Source organism: Macaca nemestrina, chromosome 16 (genome assembly GCF_043159975.1).
Source record: "Macaca nemestrina isolate mMacNem1 chromosome 16, mMacNem.hap1, whole genome shotgun sequence".
Lineage (NCBI taxonomy): Eukaryota > Metazoa > Chordata > Mammalia > Primates > Cercopithecidae > Macaca > Macaca nemestrina.
This window is the reverse complement of record NC_092140.1, coordinates 66,618,802-66,641,517: the sequence shown is the minus strand read 5'-3', so window position 1 is coordinate 66,641,517 and position 22,716 is coordinate 66,618,802. Positions and strand designations below refer to the sequence as shown.

At 34.0% G+C, this 22,716-nt stretch overlaps 1 protein-coding gene across 8 annotated transcripts in view; it reads right to left on the bottom strand.

Annotated features, from left to right (window-relative positions):
* The window catches only part of LOC105485577 (diaphanous related formin 3), a 498,294-nt gene that overhangs the window by 313,263 nt on the left and 162,315 nt on the right, over positions 1-22,716 (bottom strand). For all 8 annotated transcript variants that reach the window (XR_011614754.1, XM_071081265.1, XM_071081266.1 and 5 more), the window contains 5 exons: positions 11,050-11,160; positions 10,648-10,766; positions 9,744-9,860; positions 5,660-5,778; positions 2,593-2,657 (listed from right to left, as the gene is read on the bottom strand). Coding sequence is in view for 7 of the 8 variants with exons in the window: in XM_071081265.1 (XP_070937366.1) it covers positions 2,593-2,657; positions 5,660-5,778; positions 9,744-9,860; positions 10,648-10,766; positions 11,050-11,160 (531 nt within the window). In the remaining variant the exon portion in view is untranslated. The remainder of the gene's footprint in view (positions 1-2,592; positions 2,658-5,659; positions 5,779-9,743; positions 9,861-10,647; positions 10,767-11,049; positions 11,161-22,716) is intronic.

The window sequence follows — 22,716 nt, the reverse complement described above, 5'->3', positions numbered from 1 at the left end:
TCAAGGCTCAGATTAGACATCACTTCCTTGGAGAAGGCTTCCCTGGCCACCCATGACTAGGTAAGGGACCTTTCCTCTGGGCTTACATACCACATAGGGTTTGTCTACCACACCAATTGCACACTGTAACAAAAAATCGCCAACATACATATTACTGTAATACACCTCAATAACACTCACCAACCTGAAAGCTCATAAATATGAGAAACTTTTCCACTTTATTCATCACCTTTCCAGTGTCATACATTTATAATTAAAGTCAAATAAATATTTGTTGAATGAAGTGATGAGCCAACCCCATCAAGTCTTCCTTTATATGTTGAATGACTGTGTCAACATAGTCACTCTCCCAGCATCAGAAATCTTTGAGAGGTCATTTTCTCTTTTTGACAACTAAGACAAAGTTCACTGCTACACAGCAAGAAAAAAAATTGTTCTTCTTATAAGAGTAAGAATGAAAAAGCCTTACTACAATATCAATATGTGCACTATCCTATTTCATAAACCCTAGACTAAAATTCATAATTAAAAAGAATTATTTCGGGACTTAAGATAAAAATTATAAAAACCACCACAGTCATAATTGGTAATACACTTACAAAATTACACGCAAAAAATGTTGAAAAACACAGTTAAGGTTGAGGCTCTGCTTAATTTCATTCCCTAGGGTGAATGTATGAGTGCATCTGTACAAGAAGGTTGGTAATTCAATATTCTCTATATACTTTCTGACATTTCTGGTCTTCATTTTTCAAATTTATGCACCAAAATAAAGAATGTGTCTAGCAACCATGATAGCTTCCTGCCTAAAGCAAAGTATTTACATGTGTCCTTATAAAGCTATCAGAACAAAGTTTTTGCTGATATATACAAAATGATATGGCAATAGAAATATTTTATGGAGCAAATAGTATTTTCTGAATACACCTAAGACATATAATTTCTGACTAAAAGGAGACAACTAACCTTGAACAAGGTCTTTCTTCTATTCATATTTAAAGCCTACAATATTTTTAAAAAATTTGTTGAGAAACTTTAACTCCATTCATGTTTTAACTCCATTCATACATACTATATATCTAAAAATGGAAACAAAATCAAATTTATACTATCTGGGATGTATCCAAATCAAGCACTTGAAAGTCTACTACTACTTTCCTATAAAGAGTTAAAGTGCTTATCGAGCTCAGAATGCAATGTTGGCTGGGTGAAGGGTCACCCCACAACACGAACATCTATCCACTGTAACACTATGAGACTAAATTTAAATGATCCATTAATTTGTTTCCCCCACTAAACTAAGTCACTTCAGAGCAACGACAATATCATATTCACAACTGTAATCCTAACCTGCAGCCAAAGGCCTGGGAAATAACAACCTCTCATTTAGCGTTTGGTGAAGTCAGAACCTTAAGGCCCCTGAGGACATTTATAATGTTTTTCTTAAGTTAGTCTTAACCTCCGAAATAGTGCCTATAATTTAAGTTTTATCTTCAAAGTTTATAGAAATGTGTGACTGCCTCAAGATACATTTAATATCTGCCACATCAAAAACGTATATTCCTTGGCATGATGCCTAACACACAGTAAATATTCACTTAGTAAATGTTCGCTGTGGGTTCATCATGGGGGCAATAGTAGTAATAATTATTATCACTCCTTCAATGTGAAAAACCATCTGAATAATTCAAATCAGATTGACTATTTAAAATGCAAAGAATTGAAACAACAAATTAAAAGTCAAATAGGTACTTGTTAAGCCAGAGATAAAAGGACAAAACAGTACCTTAAATTTATGCCTACTGTTCCATTATTGGAACGCTGAGCATGTGGGAGTTATTTATATCCTACTGCTCAAGGTCATTGCCAATGTCTGATTTTTCAAAACTCAAAAAAATTGCAATCTCAGGCAAAAATGGGTTAAAGAAAAGTAAGGAATTGGCTGGATGGTTCGAAATACTACTGGGTTGAAACAAAACTGGTAATATCCAATAGCTATGACCCATGAACATGGCAATTTTATAAAGTTGGACTAATACAATGAAACAACTTTAATCAAAACTAAAAGCAAGTTAACTTTTCTCTTAAAATTTTTATATATCATTTCATTCTTAAGGGCCTAAATAATATGATTTCTTGAGAATTACCACAATCTTAAAATTTTGATTACATACATTTTGCTCAATCATCTTACTCATTCAAAAAGTATCTTTTTAGTTCTTACAAAGGGCCGGGAAAAGTTCTTGGTGCAGGGATAGTAAATAAAGCAACAAAATGCCTCAAAGTTTACTCTTAGGGTGAAATAGATAATTCATTCACATGTAAATACTAAACTATGTAGCATGTCAGATGATGATAAATATATTGAAAGAAAACAAATAAGGAAAGAATAGGGAAGGTCAAGGTTGGGAGTGGGAAGTTAAGATTTTTTAGATACAATGGTCTATAAAGTCCTCCTTGGTGGATGGCATCTGTGCACACACCTGAAGCAGATAAAGAAGAAAGAAGGAATAACAAGCAAATTCCCTGAGGCAGAAGCATGCCTGCAGTGGTTCCCCAGAGAGTACTACAAAGTTAGTCAAAACTACTTACTTTCTTATAAAGTTCTGATGCTTTCTCTTCAAACTCTTCTAGTTTTGCTTGATCTACGCAAACGTCTAAAATTGCAATGACAGGAAATTTTTAATGTGATAGTTCTTAAACTCATTATGACTTCAAAAGTTTAGAAAGAAAAAATATCATAGAAAATAATACTGATACTACCAGTAATAAATAAAATGGAAAAAAAATTATAATGTTGGAATGAAAAAGGCTTTTTCTAAGCATGATACCAGAAAACAGAAAACAGGAAAAGCCAAACTCAATAACAGTTTTAAACTTCTAGCAGGCAAAAGGAGAATGTTCAATTGTAATAACACTCAAGTATTTCTATCACCAATTGGAACATATTTTAAAGAAAAAAGATGATGTCTGACCAAGCTAAAAAAAAACAAAAAAAAAACCCCGGCAACAGTAATAAACAGAAAGTTAGAAAAATTGATACTAAAAAAATCACTAAAGCAGATGAATAATGTTTATTATTCCCTATCAATATGAAAATTAACAATATGAATGTGAAGATTAAATGACTGATAATGCCAAGTGTTGGAGTTGACATGAGGAAACCAATAGTGAAAGTTAAGAACTTTGCTGATGAAAAACTAGGCAATATGTACTAAAATTGTAAATATGGATTTTCTTTTAACCTAGCAATTCCATTTCAAAGACTTGTCCATTAGGCCAGAATAATCATTAAAATATTTTCTGATGTTAGCAAAAAAAACAAAAAACCTGAAAATAACTTAAATGCCCATCAATAATGAATTGCTTAAATAAGTTCCGATATATATACATGACAGAACACAATGTAGGACAAGTAATTCATATGGATTTCCCATAATATATGCTATCCCTTCTTTTTTATTGAATGAAAGTGATACATGAACAAGGTTTATAAAAATGTATTACAGAAGAATTTATAATAAAAAATAAGTCAACAAAGTTACTGCATCCAAATCTCAATCACACTTCCTAAATGCAACCTCTTACGGCCATTTCTATACCAGATTATTTTGGTGGTTAGTTTCTTAACTCTAAATAAAATGTACATAACTATTATTTCTTGATTTATCTATTTAAGACATTATAGATTCTGGTATAAAAGATTAAAACAGTGTTTGTTCTCTATCTAATCCTAATTTTTGATATTTACTAAATTGGATTACTCCAGAGCATGAAATATTTAATTTTGATTCCCATTACCTTAACAATAACTTAAAATTCTTGCTATAGTATGTCAAATTATCTGTGCCTTATGCTTTCCAACACCTTTTTCCCCTATTGTCCAACTTTGGTTCTTCTCTCACCTATTCATAGAAATACAATGACATTCTCTTCTGTATTTAAATCTTTTGTATTTACTTATGAGTTTATTCTAAATATTTAAAAATCAGTAAATACAATTAATTTATTAAAACTATGTAAGCATGCTTCACTTATACAGGCAAATGGTGTTCAAATATTTTATTTCCTTCTCAAGAGCTCAGTGAAAAAAACCTCTCAGCTGCCATTCCTAAATGACTCAGTGGAATAAATTTTTTCAGATACTATTCAAAATCATTCCACATTTTAGTGTGCTGCATATTTACAGCACCATTTCCTTAATTTCTGCGTCCTCTTCCCACTCCCCCCACCACAGGAACTTCTAATTGTTTATCTCTTATAGAGAGAAACAAGCATTTTCATTATTATCTAGTTCTTCACTAATTATATTTCATTCTTCTCCCTGGACTCAGATAATATATGAAAAGAAACACAACTCTGCACAGATACACAGCTGAAAATGAGAGGTGTATTTTAATAGCTTTTTCAAATCATTGTGGATAATCTTCTTTGATGTTATATCGAAATCTGACAAATGGTGACTTCTTAAACACATATGATATGTGGAATCACGTATCATATCAATTAACTTTACCCTGTTACCCTAAAATCTCTTGATAAATGTTGCATTTTTAAACATATATGATATGTGGAATCACATATCATATCAATTAACTTGTACTCTGTTACCCTAAAATCTCTTGATAAATGTTGCACTTGTAATAGATCTTTTGCCTATGTAGAATTTGTAACATCAGGCACTGGTCATATGGAAAAGAATGGTGTGCTGAGTCATGCAAATGTTCCAAATGTTAACATGTCTTTCTACAATATCACAATGAATAATCAGGTTAATAACACCAGTGACATCAGGAAATAATTTTAGTATTGAGAACCTGTCAGCCTAAAAGCAGCAAATACAAATTTTTCAAAATTCAAATTTCCACTTAAAAACTCAAATTTTCTCATTGGCAGCATATTTATCGGCCATTTTCTTTGAAGTTATAGGCTCATTTTATTTCATTTTTAAGAAAGCAAGTGCCTGACGAAAACGTAAATAAAAACTCAAATGTTACAACACTAAGTAATAATGCTCTGATTATCTTAAAAAAAAAAAAAACAACTCTCAAGTTACAGAAGCTGTCGTCTGTATGAGTCATTCCCAAGTTTTAAAAAAAAAAAGGCTTTGGCGGCGGGGCAGGCAATTCTGCTTGCAACTCAATTACACAAATATTTTCTTATTGAACTCTTTTAATAGATCTTTTGCCTATGGAGAATTTGTAACATCAGGCACTGGTCATATGCAGCAGAAGTACTGTATGTATAAATCCCATTTGTTAACACAGAATATTAAAACAATGTGTATGCAAGGGTCCATCTTGCATAAAGTTAACATTTTTAGGACCTTATCAAAGGCATTCTTAGGTAAAAAAATGGCAGTTTTTTTGTTGTTTTATTGACAGTAAAGATGACAATGACTACTCCCACAGTTCAGTGCCACTGCCTTGATTCATAACAAAGTGCCAGGAGTTTTACTCACCATTGTTCTGCACCACCAGTGCAAAATACCAACCCGATAAAAAAGGCAAATAATGTTTTTGTGCTATTATGAAAACAGTTTTGACAATTAGGGCCCTCAGGAGTCCAGATACACAACCCGAGAACCAATACCCTAGAGCTCATTCATAGAATAAGAGACAATAAGATATTTCCCTTTAAATAGTAGAGAAATACTCACCTACAAACTCGGTTAAATCTAAATCTAGTCTTTTTCGATATGTGAAGTCTGGATCCATTCCATCTCTATGCAATACAATCTGGGATACACACTCATCAATTAATTTGAAGTACTGTTGCCTAAAACCAAAGAAAAGAGTAAATGTACAATCAATCATTAGTGTAACTTTACATCAAAACAAAACTTTTTTGCTAAGATTGATTTCAAGTTCAATAATTTATTAGTAATATAGTTTCAACAGTTGACATAACAGATTTTACATGGAAGTGAGAGTAAATACAATTGTCACCACTTTGCTTTTAATGAATTCAAAACAGCATATTTTTATAGTCTTTTAGGAAATATAGTGTCCCTTAATTTTCTTAATAAAAGTCAAAACCTTGAATTAAGTAAATTAGCTGAAAGTGAAGTGATAAGTGCTTAAAATTAGTGCTCAGAGGTCATCAACTTTCCACTGTACCACACTGAAATAGCTACCATTAACTCACTTCATAATATAATCAAAATAAACAAAAATCTTTTCTAAAAAGTTTTATGGTAGTATATGGTATACTGTTTTCCAAGTGTTTGTGAAATCAAATTTAAAACTCATACTGTAAGTTATATACAATATCAAATTCACATTTCTTACTCAAAGGGAAATGAAAAATTCAGTATAATAATATTTGTCCAAAAATTGAAGTTTAACTAAAATCTCCAAGTAGATTTTATGTTGTCATTACAATTAAGTCTAGTCCATCTACTTTGGCAATAAGCAAAACATCCCTTAAGATTTAATAAATGTGAAACAGATAAAAGATTTTATAAGTAAAACCAAACTAAAGTGATAAACAGGTTGGGTACTATTCTAATGAAGCACAGTCCTCCATACCAAATCATCCCCTAGAACTTCTTTCCTTAATGACTTTTAGCATACTTCTCCTCTGTAAATCCTCCTCATCACCTAAGTGTTGGTCCCTCAAGCCAGTTAGGCTTTCCTTTCCATAAACTATGACCCACTGCTCTTGACCTACTTACCTTACACCTAATAAACCATGTATTATGGTGAAGAAAATCTACTACAGCTTAACACTAGCAAAGATGACTAATGATCATTAACTGTCATAGAGTAAAAATGTTTAAGAAACGGTTCCTGGGCACAAATCAAAAGTGTTATCTATGCCTCTATTTGTTCAAGTTCTTTCAAGACATTATCTCCCATTCCCAAATATTTCTGCCGTAATTACCACATTTACATGTGGTATATACATTTAAACACATTTATATCTATCACATTTAAAAATTTCAATGATGTATTTCTTTTTTACTCTTAATATTATTCTAATGTTTTTAAAATGAAAATGTTTTAAATTAACAACACAAGCTATTTCATGTCATTTTTTTAAGAAATCATAATTTTAGTAAGTTTTTCCTCAACTCCATAATGTCCAATTATGAGTTCATCTGTAATGTAGCTGAAATTTCATGCAAAAACTCTTTGGGGAGGCAATACTAGCAAAGAATAATATACAACATTTCTGGATTCCAAAAATATAAATCTAGAAAATAATCTCCATGAAAATATTGGTGAGGTAGTAAATGTGTCTGAGGAATATGCAAATAACTTAATTAAGGGATGAACACTAAGTTGCCATTACTGATAAAATGTTATTTTTGTTGGAGGAGATTTTGAAATCTTCATTTTTCTCTGTAGTATTGTTAACAAATGTCAGAAATTATCTCCCATGCTCATTTAACTACCATAGTATTTTAGTCATGGTAAGCCTTAATTATTCTATGCAAAACTGAATTTGATCTTCTCTATCCAATTATCTTGCTTTATTTCAGCCCCCTCCCTTTTTCCTGGGGAAAAGGGGCTGCCTTTGACATATATTCTCCAATCGAATTCCATTTCTGTCAAACTTTCTTTTGTTCCAAAAGTAGAAATGAAAAAAGATTCTAATTTTTCCATCCACCAATTATTTCAAATGAGAACATTTAACATTCTGCAATGGAACAACCTGTTGTTTGTAAAAAGAAAAAGAAAAATTATGTATGTTCATATCAAAAGTAGTTTAAAGAGCTCATTAAACAAAAAATGTTACAGGTTATCTAAGATTGCTGAAACAGTAAAATAGAGGTCCTTCTGAGGTAGATGAAACCAAAAAATGAAGGTAAAAAACAAACAAACAAAAAAAACACTCATAGATGTGTACACCAACAAGAGTAAGTTTTACTGTATTTAAATAAATAAAACTTTAAAAAAATAAATGCACGACGAAAATATATGTGAATTATCACAATTCTGACACAATCTTGGGATAAAAACATAACATATTTTTAATAAATATTAACAACCACGATAATAAATAGGAGAGTTTGGAAACACGAGGACAAAATTGATGGAGTTGTCGTGAGTATAGCAGTCACAGGAAGAACACTGCCTTTGTGGCAACCATATCTGGAACCAAGATACCTGGAGTTTAAAGAGCCAAAGAAGGAATTAACATAGATGAGCATCAAATGTAGAAGTTCATACTCAAAAGATGGCCAAATATCTAAATTTCTATGCCTTAATGTCATTTTGGTAATGCCACAAGTTAATCTTTCTCCAAGACTCTTGAGTTAACTCAAATGATAGGATCACCTGAACACAACCTAAAACAATTGTGTTTTTTAATCTGTTTTGAAGCTAGATACAACCACATGCCCTCTCAGGGCACAGGTGAAGGGATCAAAGTCATAAGCATGATAAACCCCTGCAGGACTACAGGCACGTTCAAACCATTGAAAAAAAACAACAGTCTTAAATTCCTGGGTACTCAAACAGCGGCAAATATCCAAAGGACGACAGGACCGACCACACACAGATCAAAAAATGTATGGAGTTTACTTTAGAGTAAGTAGAAGTTTCAGTTTCATTTTTAAGTAAATTTGGAGTAGTTAGTATCATAAACAGCATGATACAAATGATATTTTAAAATCTAAATTAGCAATTCTTAATCTAGCATTTATCAAGTATGTAAATATTTAAACTGGTTTATTTTTAATAAAATATGAGAAAGAAGCAAATTTTAAAAAATCAGTTACTAAACTCATATTTTAGAATATCAATGGGATTTCTGGCTACAAAGAGTAATTTTGATGTATGTCCTACCCACATCCGGAAAACCTAAAGTTTTAACATTTTGGGTCTCCTCCTTGCTTGTTAGGTACATCAAAAAATAATTGAGTCATACCCTCTGACATTACCCAGAGGACATAGCCTGAATGAAGTTTGTCTAAAAAATTATTCTACTTGAAATTAAGTAGAAAAGAAAAAACCACCCAAAGTATAAGAGAATGAAATTTCAGCAAACCTAAATTGGTGGCAACAAAATGATTTTATATTCAAAGAGCTCAGCTTCCACCATAAAAGAGTAATAGAAATGGAAAGTAGATATAGAGAACATTTACTAAGCATACACCATATGCCAAGGGTTTGGCTAGAAGTTTTACCCACTTTCCCATATTTCACCTACCTAATAACCCAGTGAGTTAGGCGCTAACATCCATATTTAGTCACATTATAATGTAGATGAGGTAAAAAAAAAAAAAAAAAAAAAAGATAAATAACTTGTTAAATTCAGATGGCTAGGACATAATCAATCTTTAAAAGCCATTTGTCTGGCTTTTTGATAGATTGGCAACATTAAACACAACTGTATTATTAAGGCTTGCCAGCTACTTAAACATGAATAAAGGCAATGTTTAGTGCCCTTCATGTAACTTATAAGAAGAAACTTATCAACATCATTTCTACTGCCTAAGGAATAGCCAGAACATATTATCTATCACATGATCAACTAGTAATTTGTTGCTTGTTTGCATTTTTATTCAGATGAAAGGTTGTAACCAGGAATCCACAGGAGCTTAAAAAGTAATAGTAATATCATTTTACCATCATCTATCTAAATATGTGCCCAGAGGAAACAACACATTCTAGGAATCAATGTTATGACAAACATAAAAATCATTTGCTTGTCAAAGGCAAATATGATGTGAATTTCACAATTAATAGATTTCTATTAGTGAAAGAAAACATTAGAATATAACTTCTTCTTACCTTATAAAATAATCATTTCGAATCAGCAAAAGATGCTGAAGAATAGAAATAAAATATCCCTCTGCTCTAGTTTCTTTAACTGTGCTCCACACCATGTTGTAAACATCATATGCTTCAGTGAGTTGATTAAGGAATATATGGATTTATTTATACTCTACACCAAACAACTACAATAATATGACAGAATTTGTTCTGTAAGGTTTTGAAACTCTAATACAGGCATCTTATATATTCAATATAAAATACAGATATTTAGCATTGAGGGTAGTAGAAAAACTCTGGAAATGGTAACTTAACCTGACACTTCCTGACTTCCTTTCTACAATCAGCTCAAACTATCTGTCTCGCCTAAGCACAGAGGCTGTTGAGAACAAAGATAGTAGAGAAGCTATCTATGAATACTGTGTTGAATTCTAAAGGTTGCCTGACCAACAGAGCTGGTGGTCAGGCATAATCTATCACGAAGAAGCCCCAGGTGAGGATAGGAACCTGGTGGGTCTCATGAGGAGCACAGATATCTGCAGACCCACAGATTAACATGTGACTCATGAGTATGCACCCAAGGTGCAGGGAAAGAGCAGCCAGTGACTAAGACTGCCCTTTTCCTAGAGCTGAAAAGCCCGGAGTAGAAGGAGAAATGTCAAATATAAAAAGAAAACAGAACAGATTGCACACATACATATAAGTTAATCTACAGCATCCATTTGTTAGTTGCAGCATGCACTTACATATAGGTGTATTCATAAAAGCACACAAACTAATAAAATAATAACATTCTTCTGACGCATGAAGGTTTGATTTCATGTTGGTTACATAGAAATGAGCTAAATATTTGTGGTTGAGTATTTTGGATTTAGCAATAATTTTATATATGATTTGACTAGACTTTAGAACAAAAGGATATTCAAGTTCAGCTCTAATATCTTCGAGGCGATGGGATAACTCAATCAAATCTTCCTCTTTATGCTCATCAAAGACTTTAAGTTGGATATCCAGGCCATCATTCTTAATGCATTTTAAATTCTAGAGATAGAAATAAAAAATATGATGAATTATTGTTTTTAATTATGCAAAAGGATAAAAAACATATAAACAATAAACCAACCATTCAACTTGATTTATAGCATTCAAATATTTAAAGTGTTAAATAACACTCAAATCTTATCATCTATATTTCAAAAATGGATTTTTAAACTCAAGCCTTTTCCTACAGACAAATTATTCTTCAAGGTAATTTATCTAAATTTCCCCCTACTGAAGTACTCTTTTAATTTAAATATTAATAAGGAGACTGCAGGGCACTTACTGGCAATATCTCTTTCAATCCACAACGCATAAATTCATTTCTGATGTGAAGCCTAAAGTCCAAATCATCAGGAGATGTAACCAGGGCATTGATGAGCTGCATACAAGCTACCTACAAGAGATCAAACAGTGAGACAGACTGGGTTTCCAACATTAAAGAAAGAGTAACAAAACTAAACTTCAATGTTTTATTCCAGCATTATTAAATATCTTTCCTATTAAAACAATTTGTAAGCAAAATATTTTAGTCAGTTATAAACTACAGAAGAAATAAAGTTTCAGTGGAGTTATTTATTTCTTATTTATTTCAGGGTTACTGAGGTGAAAGGAAGATGGAAAAACATTAGCCATTACTACTGCTCCATTAAAAAAACAAACAAAAAAAAAAAAAACACTTGTAACCAAAAGCTAAGTTTCTGTCCAATAATATTACTCTACACACATACAAGAGAAATTTAACATATCTTAGTTGAAAATGATAAACACCTATTGCATAGATAACACTTACCTAAAATAGGATAATAAAATAATTTTCCATTCATCAAGAGAGACTCAAAGTTCCGAGGACTTCAAGGTCAACAAATGTCTTAACTCTGGTTAACAAGGTTATAAATAAACACTGTATAATTAATTTCTAGAAGTTAATTTATCAGGCAATGGTTCTCACACTTTGGCAAAAATTCAAAATTACCCTATGTTTTAACTAGAAATAAATAACAGAGCTCAGTAAATCCTTTAATATAGAACTTAAATGATAAAAATTTTTAAATTACAAAATTTCTCAGCTCATGTTTAACACTTCAACTTTCAACTTCTCCACTTTTTTTTAATCCCTGGCTAAAATATATCTTTCATCCTCCAAAATCCATAAAATGCAAACAAAAGACAGTCTCTCTAGAGAAGCATTCTTTGTTGTTGTTGATAATACTATTTTTCTAAAGTCTACATTCTATCCAAGTCTAGCAAGAACTACTGGACTACTGATCAATATGTTTAACCTCATGCTGTTCCCTAAATTGTCTTTTCTCCATCCCTTAAAGCAAGGTTTATATGAATTTAAAATGCTGTTTTGGAGTAAGACACCAACAGGAGTCTCAATTCCCGCTGTTTGAAATATATAGTAATTGTTATATTTGATATCTAAGCATTAAAATCTGACCAGCATGCCTCTACTGTCGAAACTTAAGGTTGTTTAAAGTGGGAATGGGAAATATGTCAGAAGAGAGAGGAAGAAGAAAAACATACTTTAAAAAAAAAAAAAACTTAACAGAATCTACCTTTCCGGTACACGTTCATTCAGCTGTAACCAGTTCATTTCAAAAAGTCAAGTTTAAAATTTTTTCCTTCCACCCCCTTGCCAGTCATTACCCAGGAACCACAAATGTTTTTTTCAGCAATGCCATATAATTTTCAAAGATCTGAAAGAGCAAATAAATAATTTTTCTCTACAATCAGAGAAACTAAATCAAACTCAGTCACCTGGCTTCTAGAAAAACACAAATTACAGACAACTCAAAGAAAGTAGCAAAAACAAGGAACACAAAAACTAGCAGTAAATATCACCTAAATGGAAAATAAATATATGTAGACAACAGTAGCATGAAATTGAGAAATAAGGGAAAGGATAATCCAAATTATTTCCAGGAAATATTCAAAAAGGTAATTCTCTATAGAAGAAGAAATAGGAAATTAAATTGAAATAATGAATTCAAGTTAAATTTATAAAATTGCTTCCCAATTCTAATCATAATTTTCCATTAGCATGGCTTACAATCTATTTAATTTAAATCATGCAAACATGTCTGTGAATATATATAGGTATGCACTAAAATGTATTGTTCTTTATGGATAAATAATTCTATAATCAAGGTAAAGACCAAGGAGTTCCTTCCAGGTTTTATACGTAATGAGATACATACCTGTGGTATCACATAATTTCACAATAATTTAGCATACCAGCAGAAGGGAGTGTCAATCAGCATTTATGCCATATCAATCAACTCCTAGAAACACCGAGAAAGGTTAAAAAACTACAAAGGCTAACAGGACATTTTGCCTGTCCAATGAAGATATATCAGTAAAATGATTAAAACATACTATATACTATAAGAAATATGTTTGGTAAATAATGGGAATATGGAGATGCTAAATGAGAACTAGGACAGCTGAATAAAATACCGACTCAAGGATTAATAAAATGGCCTGATGCAGAAGTGAAGAATGAAGTTCTAAGCACAGGAATTAACATGTTCAAAGACATGGAACCTTTAAATTACAAGTAATTCAAATTTTGTGAGTACTTTGTCAAGGTAGAAAGGGAAGTAATGGGAAGAAGTCAAGAAATGAGGCTGAACAAGGAGACAGGAGACAGATAAGGCATAGCCTTGTGTGTCAAGTCACAAAATTCAGATTCAACCAGAAATAGTGAAAATCGTAAGGAATTTTACGCAAAGGGGGGACAATAACAGAGGCAATAGATTCAAGTTCAGAAGCTACTGTAGAAGTAAATTTTTGAGCAAGGAGGAAGGTTTGAACAACATTTGAAATATAAACTGATAGAATGAGGTACAAGAAAAGCATTTACAAGAGGCTTCCCACTTTTGTTGTTTAATTAGATAGAAAGTGGTACCATTAGCAGACATACAAAATGCAAGAAGAGCAACAGGTTTTAGAGAATAAGATAAATCCTACTTCCAAAATTCTGATCGAGATGTATATTAGAATCATTCATTCACTAAAAAAATAATTACTGAGTACCTACAACTTCTGTCAACTGGAGATATTCATACTCAAAAAATGAGAAACAAAAGTGAGATATTTGTCATAAGGAAGTAATCTCTGTGCTGTATTTGATGTTCCAAAAATGTAGCATATGATCTCTCTTAATTTGCATGTTATAGAAATCATTGTGATACATTACAAAACCAACCTCCCTCTGAGCTAATAAGGGTAAGAAAATAAGGAGCTTCTATCTTCTTGAGAGCACCTAGTTAACTAAAGTTTCCATCTTTGGGCAATATCAGGCAGTTTACCCTGATATTGGCTCACATACTTCATTCCTTCAAAGCCTATTTATTGATGCCTACTATACACCAGGCACCGTTCGTGGTACTAGATATACAGGTGTGAAAAAAGATGGAAATTTCTTTGAGAGAAAGAGGAATCAAGACTGACTCCAAGGTTTTGGGCCTGAGCAACTTCAAGGACAAAATTGTAATTTATTGAAACAGAAATGACCATGGAAGAAACAGGCTTGGGAAGAGAGAAGGATTCAGTTTTGGAGATGATAAGTTGGAAATGTCTATTAGTGATCTAAATTTTAAAAGCTGACAAGGAAATTGAAGATGGAAGACTCCAGTTCAAAATAAAGCAATTACTATAGCAATAATATATAAAAACCAAGATCTCAGATGGAATCACCCAGGGGACAGTACAGAGGAAAAAGGAGGAGTAAGAACTGTTTAGGGCATTTTTCAACTGTAGGTTTCAACGTGGAGATTAGAGAAATAAGTTAAAGGAAAAAAAAAAGTTAAAAACCATAAGTGAGGTAGAAGGAAAACAAGGAGATTGTGGTGTCCTGGAAGTATGGAAAGTGGTCTCAACAGTGAGAGAGTGATCAACTGTGTCAAATGTGGTCAAATAAAACAAGGACTAACCAAATACCACCGCATTTGGCAAAATGAAAACACTGGTGACTTGACAAGAATAGCTTCTACAAAGGGATAAAGTTACTGTTCCAAGTGGAAACCACTTGCCTCCCCACAGATGCCGTATGCAGCCAGTAAACAAAGCAATTGGCTCTAAAATATTCTCCTCTTTGCCCTAAATGCAACTTTATATGTTAGAAGTAACTGCTCCTTTATCTTTGTTTTTAAAAAGTCTGTTTAAAGACACTTATCTTTAGGTTTTATGGATTACAAATTCAATTATAATGGTTTGGAAAGCCAATACTGTAAGCTCACTTTATTACTCTTGTGTCAATTATCAAAAAGGATCTTACGTGAGAAAAGGTATTTTAAATGTAACTTCTAGCTGGAGGGGTGTGTGTCCATCTATGATTCAGGATAGTTGAAGATTTCCTTAGGGAAGCAGTAAACTAAAAGTATAGTAGAAGGACTGACACCAGCAAACTCCAGACAGCCTAAGACAGGAAAGTGAGCGGCCAAAAAGGTAATGACAAAGAGTGGGACAAAAGTAGCAATATCAACTGGGAAGGTAAAGACATAACAGGGGCCAATAAAGTAGATAAACTGTAAATAGAAATCTCAAAGATATTCAATATGTGGGACAGAGCCAGTCAAAGGCAATCTTAAGAACATGGCAAATGATCAAAGGAAAATCATTAGAAGCTGAAAGAGGTTAACAACAAAATAGAGGAACATGCCGCTATCTACATCACTGAATCAGCAAAGTGGCTTTCTGCCCTTGAAAATAAAGTGAGAAGTTTTCTTCATATGTGAATACATAGTACCTAAATTTCCTTTGGTACATAATTTACTGCAATTACTATGTTCAACACAAATATGAGAAAAGACAAATGTGTTTGTTTATACAAATTTATTGTACATGAGAAATCTTGTTACATGCATATAAGGTGCAGTGATCAAGTCAAAGTATTTACGGTGTCTATTCTCTGAGTACAATACATTTATTTGGTCAGATACAGTCACTCTATTCTGCTATTTGGTCAGATACAGTCACTCCATTCTGCTATCAAACATTAAACTTACCCCTTCTACCGTACGTTTGCACCCTTTACACACTTCTCTTCATTCTTCCTTCTCTGCCTCGACTTCACTCTTCCCAGCCTGTTATCTACCTTTCCACTTTCTACATCCATGTGATCACAATTTTTAGCTCCCACATATAAGTGAGAACATGTGATATTTGTCTGTCTGTGCTTGGTTGATTTCACTTAAGATAATAGCCTCCAGTTCCATCTATGTTGCCGCAAATGACAGGATTTCATTCCTTTTTATGGTTGAATAGTATTCCACAGTGTATATGTACCACATTTTCTTTATCCATTCATCCACTGATAAACACTTAGGTTTATTCCATATCTTTGCTATTGTGAATAGTGCTGTAATAAACATGCGAGTACTAGCATCCCTTTGAAATATTTATTTCTTTTCTTTTGGGTGGATACTCAGTAATGAGACTGTTTTTTCTAACCTTTGGTTCCCTGACCCTTTTTGGACAACAAACTTAAGCACAAAATTCAAGGTTCAGTAACAGGCACTATCCCTGAGCCCCATCCAGGAGGACCATCCAGTTTTTCCAAAGGCGGCCAGAGCAGATGCTTTCAACCTGATTGTGCTGACAAGATTTAGAAAGTTGTCTAACAGCAAAAGTAGGTAGTTCTTAGAAAGTTTACCCGAGTCAACATGTTCATCCTGGATATAAGTAGATGTTTTTACAATTAAATGACGGCTCTACACTGCAACAACATATCAGCTTCAGGAGCTAAATCCAGATTGAAAACAAGAACCAGTAAAATACTTAAATAAAAATTCCATCAGAGTCCGCAAAAACTTATTATCTGGGCCTGGAAGATACAGTTTAGACTGCTATTCATCTTTCCTACCCCATAGCAGAAATTATTTCTCTCTTTGCACAATTAAATTTCACATTTATCAAGTTAAAATGGGTAAATGATGCTTATGGAGAAATATTTTGCCTCCAGTGTAAATAGAGAAATTCCAAAGATTTTAAAATTTCACACACATGCATTGAAGTAACTGCATGTACCCCATATAGACTCAGAGAAATAAACTGCAGGACTTGGCCGGGCGCGGTGGCTCAAGCCTGTAATCCCAGCACTTTGGGAGGCCGAGGCGGGCGGATCACAAGGTCAGGAGATCGAGACCACAGTGAAACCCCGTCTCTACTAAAAATACAAAAAATTAGCCGGGCGCAGTGGCGGGCGCCTGTAGTCCCAGCTACTCAGGAGGCTGAGGCAGGAGAATGGCGTGAACCCAGGAGGCGGAGCTTGCAGTGAGCCGAGATCGCGCCACTGCACTCCAGCCTGGGCAACAGCGTGAGACTCCGTCTCAAAAAAAAAAAAAAAAAAAAGAAATAAACTGCAGGACTCAATAAGCTATAATTTATACCAGGAATACAAAAGAACCAACTTGAATTCTTAAAATATTTATTCAGAAACTCCCCCAAGACATCATTAATTTCTTCTATGTCCTCCCATGCCTTTTTCTAAAACTGCATTTATTGCAGTTTTCATATGAAATGTTAGATGGCTTTAAATTCTTGAGTATAAGCTTCTTAAGGGCAGAGGTGTATTTCTTTTAACTTTGTAGTTCCAATACCTAGTATAGCCCAGTACATAGCAGTCACTGAATAAGTAATTGATCAGTTAAATATGAAACGTTTTAGTTACATTCAAGACATTAATTATCTTTCTAGTTGTCCAATGTAGAATAAATGAAGAAATGTATTATATAGACTTATAATGTAGATTCAGAAAACTGCCAGTAAACTCAAGATAATGGTATCCATTAGTTTATACGTGGGTATGCTCCATATGACAATATGAGTTCACATAAGAATATTATCTGTTTCTTTAATGTCTACTACCATAATGGCTTATTATTTACTGACCCATTTTAATCTAGTTGATGTTTTAATTGACTGGTACTTAAATATCAATCCTATTCATGCAAACCCCAATAAAAGTAGTAATCAGAAGAGAAAGGAATTAATTTAACTTTTGCATCCTTCTGGGATAGCTCAACAATGATCCTAAAAATTAGCCTTTTTCTAATAGTCTGTATTCTTCATTTAGTCCTTCATTAAATGTGAGAAAAAATTATTTAAAATAGAAAATTAATTAATAGTGATTTGATGGGACAGAAGAGATACTTAAAACAAAAAACAGTAAATCAAGATATAACTATTCATTATAAGAAGACTTTTACTTGGTCTTGGGCATAATAAAACCTGGGTAAACTTTGAAGATTAAAGTCGTAGGGGGAACAAAATCAACCAAAGAAAGGCATTTAACCTCTGATTTGTTTTAATGTGAGTATTCAATGTCATGTCTGATTATTGTCCAATGACAAGTTTCAAAATATAGTGATTATCACTCAATTAAGAAAGGTTTTTGGTACTATTTTTAAAACTTTAATGAAACTATTTATATAATGATAAAAAGTTATCCTTTTTTCATTTATTAAAATATTGCTTCTTCTACTATTTCAGACATGGAAAAATGAGATCCCATCAAACTTTCAAAGATCTATCTTCTAATTAAACTTAATGAAATCCACAGATTGAAGAGATTTTTTTTTTAAGTTAAGGAAAAATTTAACTATCTTTGCAGCAGCCATAACAAGGCAACTCTCAATCTTTGACTGCAGGAAACATAAATGGCCTACAGCCCCAGCTGCTACCTTCTGAAACCTATCACAGTATTTGAGTTGAAGTCACAGTTCCCTGCTCCCAGCCAAGGCTTGAGTGTAGCAAGTATACTAAAATAGACCTGTTCCTGGGACACATGGGACTTTGGCTCAAGGATTCCCCAACAGGCTTGCCAAGCTCTCCTAGAACTGCAGGGCAGCCTGAGACACTTTCACCCAATCTCCACTCCTTCCCTTTCTCCTTCACCTAGGGTCAGGTCTGCATTGAGTTTGACAGCTCTCCCAGCCTCCCCCAGCTCCTCCTCCAGCATCCCTCACAGGCATTTCCTCTAGTCCCTTAAACATCAAACCTCTTGCTTCTCAGAGAACCAAGACTAATAGCCTCATTTCACAAAGCAAGTTTCAAAAAGGGTTGTCATTTTCAAATTGTTAGACTCATAAGTATTATACCTGAAGCTTAATCAAATTTCTTATTTTTTAGGTATTTAACAGAACACTTTTACTTTTTCTTATTTTTCTTTATATATGACCACCTGCTGTATTTTCATATGTTATCATGAGATATGTCTTAAGACCATGTGCAATGTACATGCCAGACACTGAAATACATTTGGAACACAGTTTTTCTCTAGCAATATTTCCAGAGACACCAATAGCCTGGATTATATCCCTTGCTTTTGCTTCCTTGAAAAATATATCCTAGGGTAAAGAAATATCTACCACAGGAATCCGAGAAAGACATACCAACCACCAGCCACCCCTGTCCAGTACTGCATCAATGCTATCGCTATAGCTTAAGAAGCCTGAAGATATAAGGGTTGCACAACAATGTGAATGTGTTTAATGTCACTGAACTAACTATACTCTCAAAGATGGTTAAAACGGTAAATTTTATGTTATATATCTTTCTACAATAGGAAAAAAAAGACCTAAAGTGAACAATGGCTATGTATTTCAACAGTGGGTAAAGAAATGACAAGATCTGGGTTATCTTTACTAGATAATCATAAAAAGTAGAGATTCACAGAAGGACAATGTAAACCCAGCTATTGGTATTATATCTAAAGAGTATACTAAAATCATATTTAGAAACCTGAATGAAATTAAGTAAAAGGATATAAGTATATATTTTAAGTGAGCAAGCTCAGAACTAAAGATGCTACAGATTCACATCAAACTATCAAAGACAACAAAACAATTTTTTCACCCAGAAACAAGCTTCCCATCTTTTCCTTTATTTGCTCTCTGACATAATTATTTCTCCTCTCTGGACTCAGGAACTGTGGAAATCAGGTATTCCCTTTATTCAGTAACTAATGTAGGGAAAATATTCTTGAGGTATCCCTAGAATCAAAATTAATGAGGGTTTCCTTCCATTTAATCTACATCCAAGATATAACAAATGTATAGGAACAACATTAGAAGCACCGGGCTTAAGGAAAAGTAGCCAACATGACACTAGGAGGTTTGTGGTCTTCTGTCTGTTGCAAGACAACTCTCCCTGGGTCTCTCATATTTCATTTCCACTTGTATTGCAAGTAAAGACATTGATGGTCTTTTATCTACATGTTCTTCAAGGATGTGTGTATACCAAACAATCTTGGAAAATAGCATCTCTTTCCAGAGCAAAGAGGAGGCTCACTTCATGTCTAGTATAATAAAGATAATGTCTCCTTTTACAGCAAAGTGCAGGCAGGTTCAAAGTTCCTCTCCTACAGCACATCCTCTCATCCACCACCAGAAAGTTCTGACCATGATTTGATTACCATTATCTACACTTTACTAAGAGGTCAATCAGAATAGATCAAGCTCCCGCATCTCCCATGCAAAACATCTTCCCTTCTCTCTGGATATCTACCCCATTCCAAGTCCCATAACTGTAGCTCAGTCATTCTGTGGGGTGGGTGAATGGCACTGACAAAAAGGATAAGTTGGACTGACTGTCTTCAGACAGTCCATCCAAAAATGTTTAGACTTAATTATTTCCTGAACCAAGAACTGTAATATTTATCAGCCAGCTGGAAGCCAAGTTGAAAGCTCTGCCACTCTGTTGTCCCTCAACCAATAAAGGTCCTATTTTGGTCACCCAACAACTATAAACAACACTTTCCTTCCAGGAGCACCACGTACACCTTTCAAGACTACTTATCTTGTGTGAAAGACAGGCATTAACTCGCCTCTCTCTTCAAAAACACCATGACTTGAACTCTACAGGTATGATCATAAGAAATGTTCAAGTGTTTAAAGACATGTCACCAGTATATCATGCAACCCTTAGGCAACTATGGAGATCTCTCCAAACTGAATCTATCCTTAGTTACTCTGGGGAGCTTCCTGGAGAAAAAAATTGACTTACTATGTGCACTCTGCAGGCCGTTATCCCTACAGTGGGAAGTGGTAAAAAATCTATGCCTGATTTTAGCTAAAGTGATCAGTGACACCACATCAGCCCTGGGAGACAATCAGGTCAGCTTCAACTCACTGACCAGGATTGTTATGAATGAAAGAATTGTCCTAGACTTCTTTGCTGAACAAGGGGAAGTTTGCATAATCACTAACACGTCATACTGTATCTGAATTAATACCTCAGGCCAAGTGGAAAGATAAATCAAAAAATTTAAAAAGAAAGTTCATGTCCTTTGTAGGGACGTGGATGAAGCTAGACACCATCATTCTGAGCAAACTATCGCGAGGACAGAAAACCAAACACTGCGTGTTCTCACGCTCAAGGTGTTCTCAAGGTGGGAACTGAACAATGAGAACACTTGGACACAGGGTGAGGAACATCACACACCAGGGCCTGTCATGGAGTGGCGGCAGGGGCGAGGGATAGCATTAGGAGATACACCTGATGTAAATGACGGGTTAATGGGTGCAGCAAACCAACATGGCACATGTATACATATGTAACAAACCTGCACATTGTGCACATGTACCCTAGAACTTAAAATATAATTAAAAAATAATAAAAATAAAAAGGGAGATAGATCTGTATGTATTGATTGAAAGATATATAAAGTACAATAAACACGATGTAAAACAAACAAACAAAAAAGCCACTTGATGTTCTAAGGTAGACTCTGATGATTTATTAGATTATGGGATTTGTTCAGCTGACTAAATCTGGGACCTGGAAGGCAGGACTGAGGCCAATACTCCAGACAGGCCTCTTTCTGCTACCCACAGTCCTACTGACCAGCATCCTTAATTAAGTATGCTATGAAACAAATTGAACAGATTTCATCATAGCCTGTATCACTCAGATCAATCACAGTCATTGCTGCCCATAATATAAAAGTAATATTCCCTATGCTCAAAGTTTCTTTCCTAAAATACAACCCACTGCAACTGGCAGTATTCACATTACACTATGAGTGTCATAATATGGGCTTTGGAACTGACACAAAGCCGAGTCAGCCTGCTGCTAATGCTGTGAGCAATAAAATGCTTTGTTTTTAACCTAGGAGTTCATGTCTTTTGACAGCACCAATAGAACTGTGGCAGACTAACATGTCAGTTTATAAGTGGCAGATCCTCTAAGACCCTTCATGTTCCTGACCCTCCCATCTGCAACTCCATGGGTACTGGATCAGGGAGAAACCACAGGAAAAGGAAGTTACAGCATTCTATCACTGTAGGCTTGAGGACATATACACTGAAGAAGAACCAAATATCTACCCCAAAAGCTCTAGGATTCCCATGTTTTGAATCCCTTCAAAAAATATATCACAATTCAATCAGTCCTATGACTAACAGCAAGATTTCAACAAACTCTTTGAAATCTAGAAAATACTCTTGATAACCCAGGAAAGCATGACTCTGACAAAAGAAGACAGAAGACACAGAAAGGAAAAGAAAAAGAGGATAGAAATAAAAGTAACAGAAAATTAAAGGGTGGCAGAAACTAGAGATTGGTTAACCAATATTATCCCAGTCCTTTTCTACTAAGGAAAAACTGGCCAACATGAGGGACAACCACACACATGAATACTGGACTCTGTGATGAAGGGTTTGGTTCTCCTGGGGCAACTGTGGCAGAAGGCTGTCTGTCCCTGGTGTCACAAGTGCTGACCACAGCAGAGAGATGGGAGTGGCATTTCCATCAGAACATTGCTGTGATATGGTACGGCATTTCTTCTGTATTACTTCTAGCTATGTACTACTCACATGACTCCCTGGGCCTACCAGAAATCTTGTAAGGTAGGTACAAAATTTGTAAAGTAATTGATTGATATAGGTTATGATGAAATCTGTTCAATTTGTTTCACAGCGTATTTAATTATGTAATACCATTT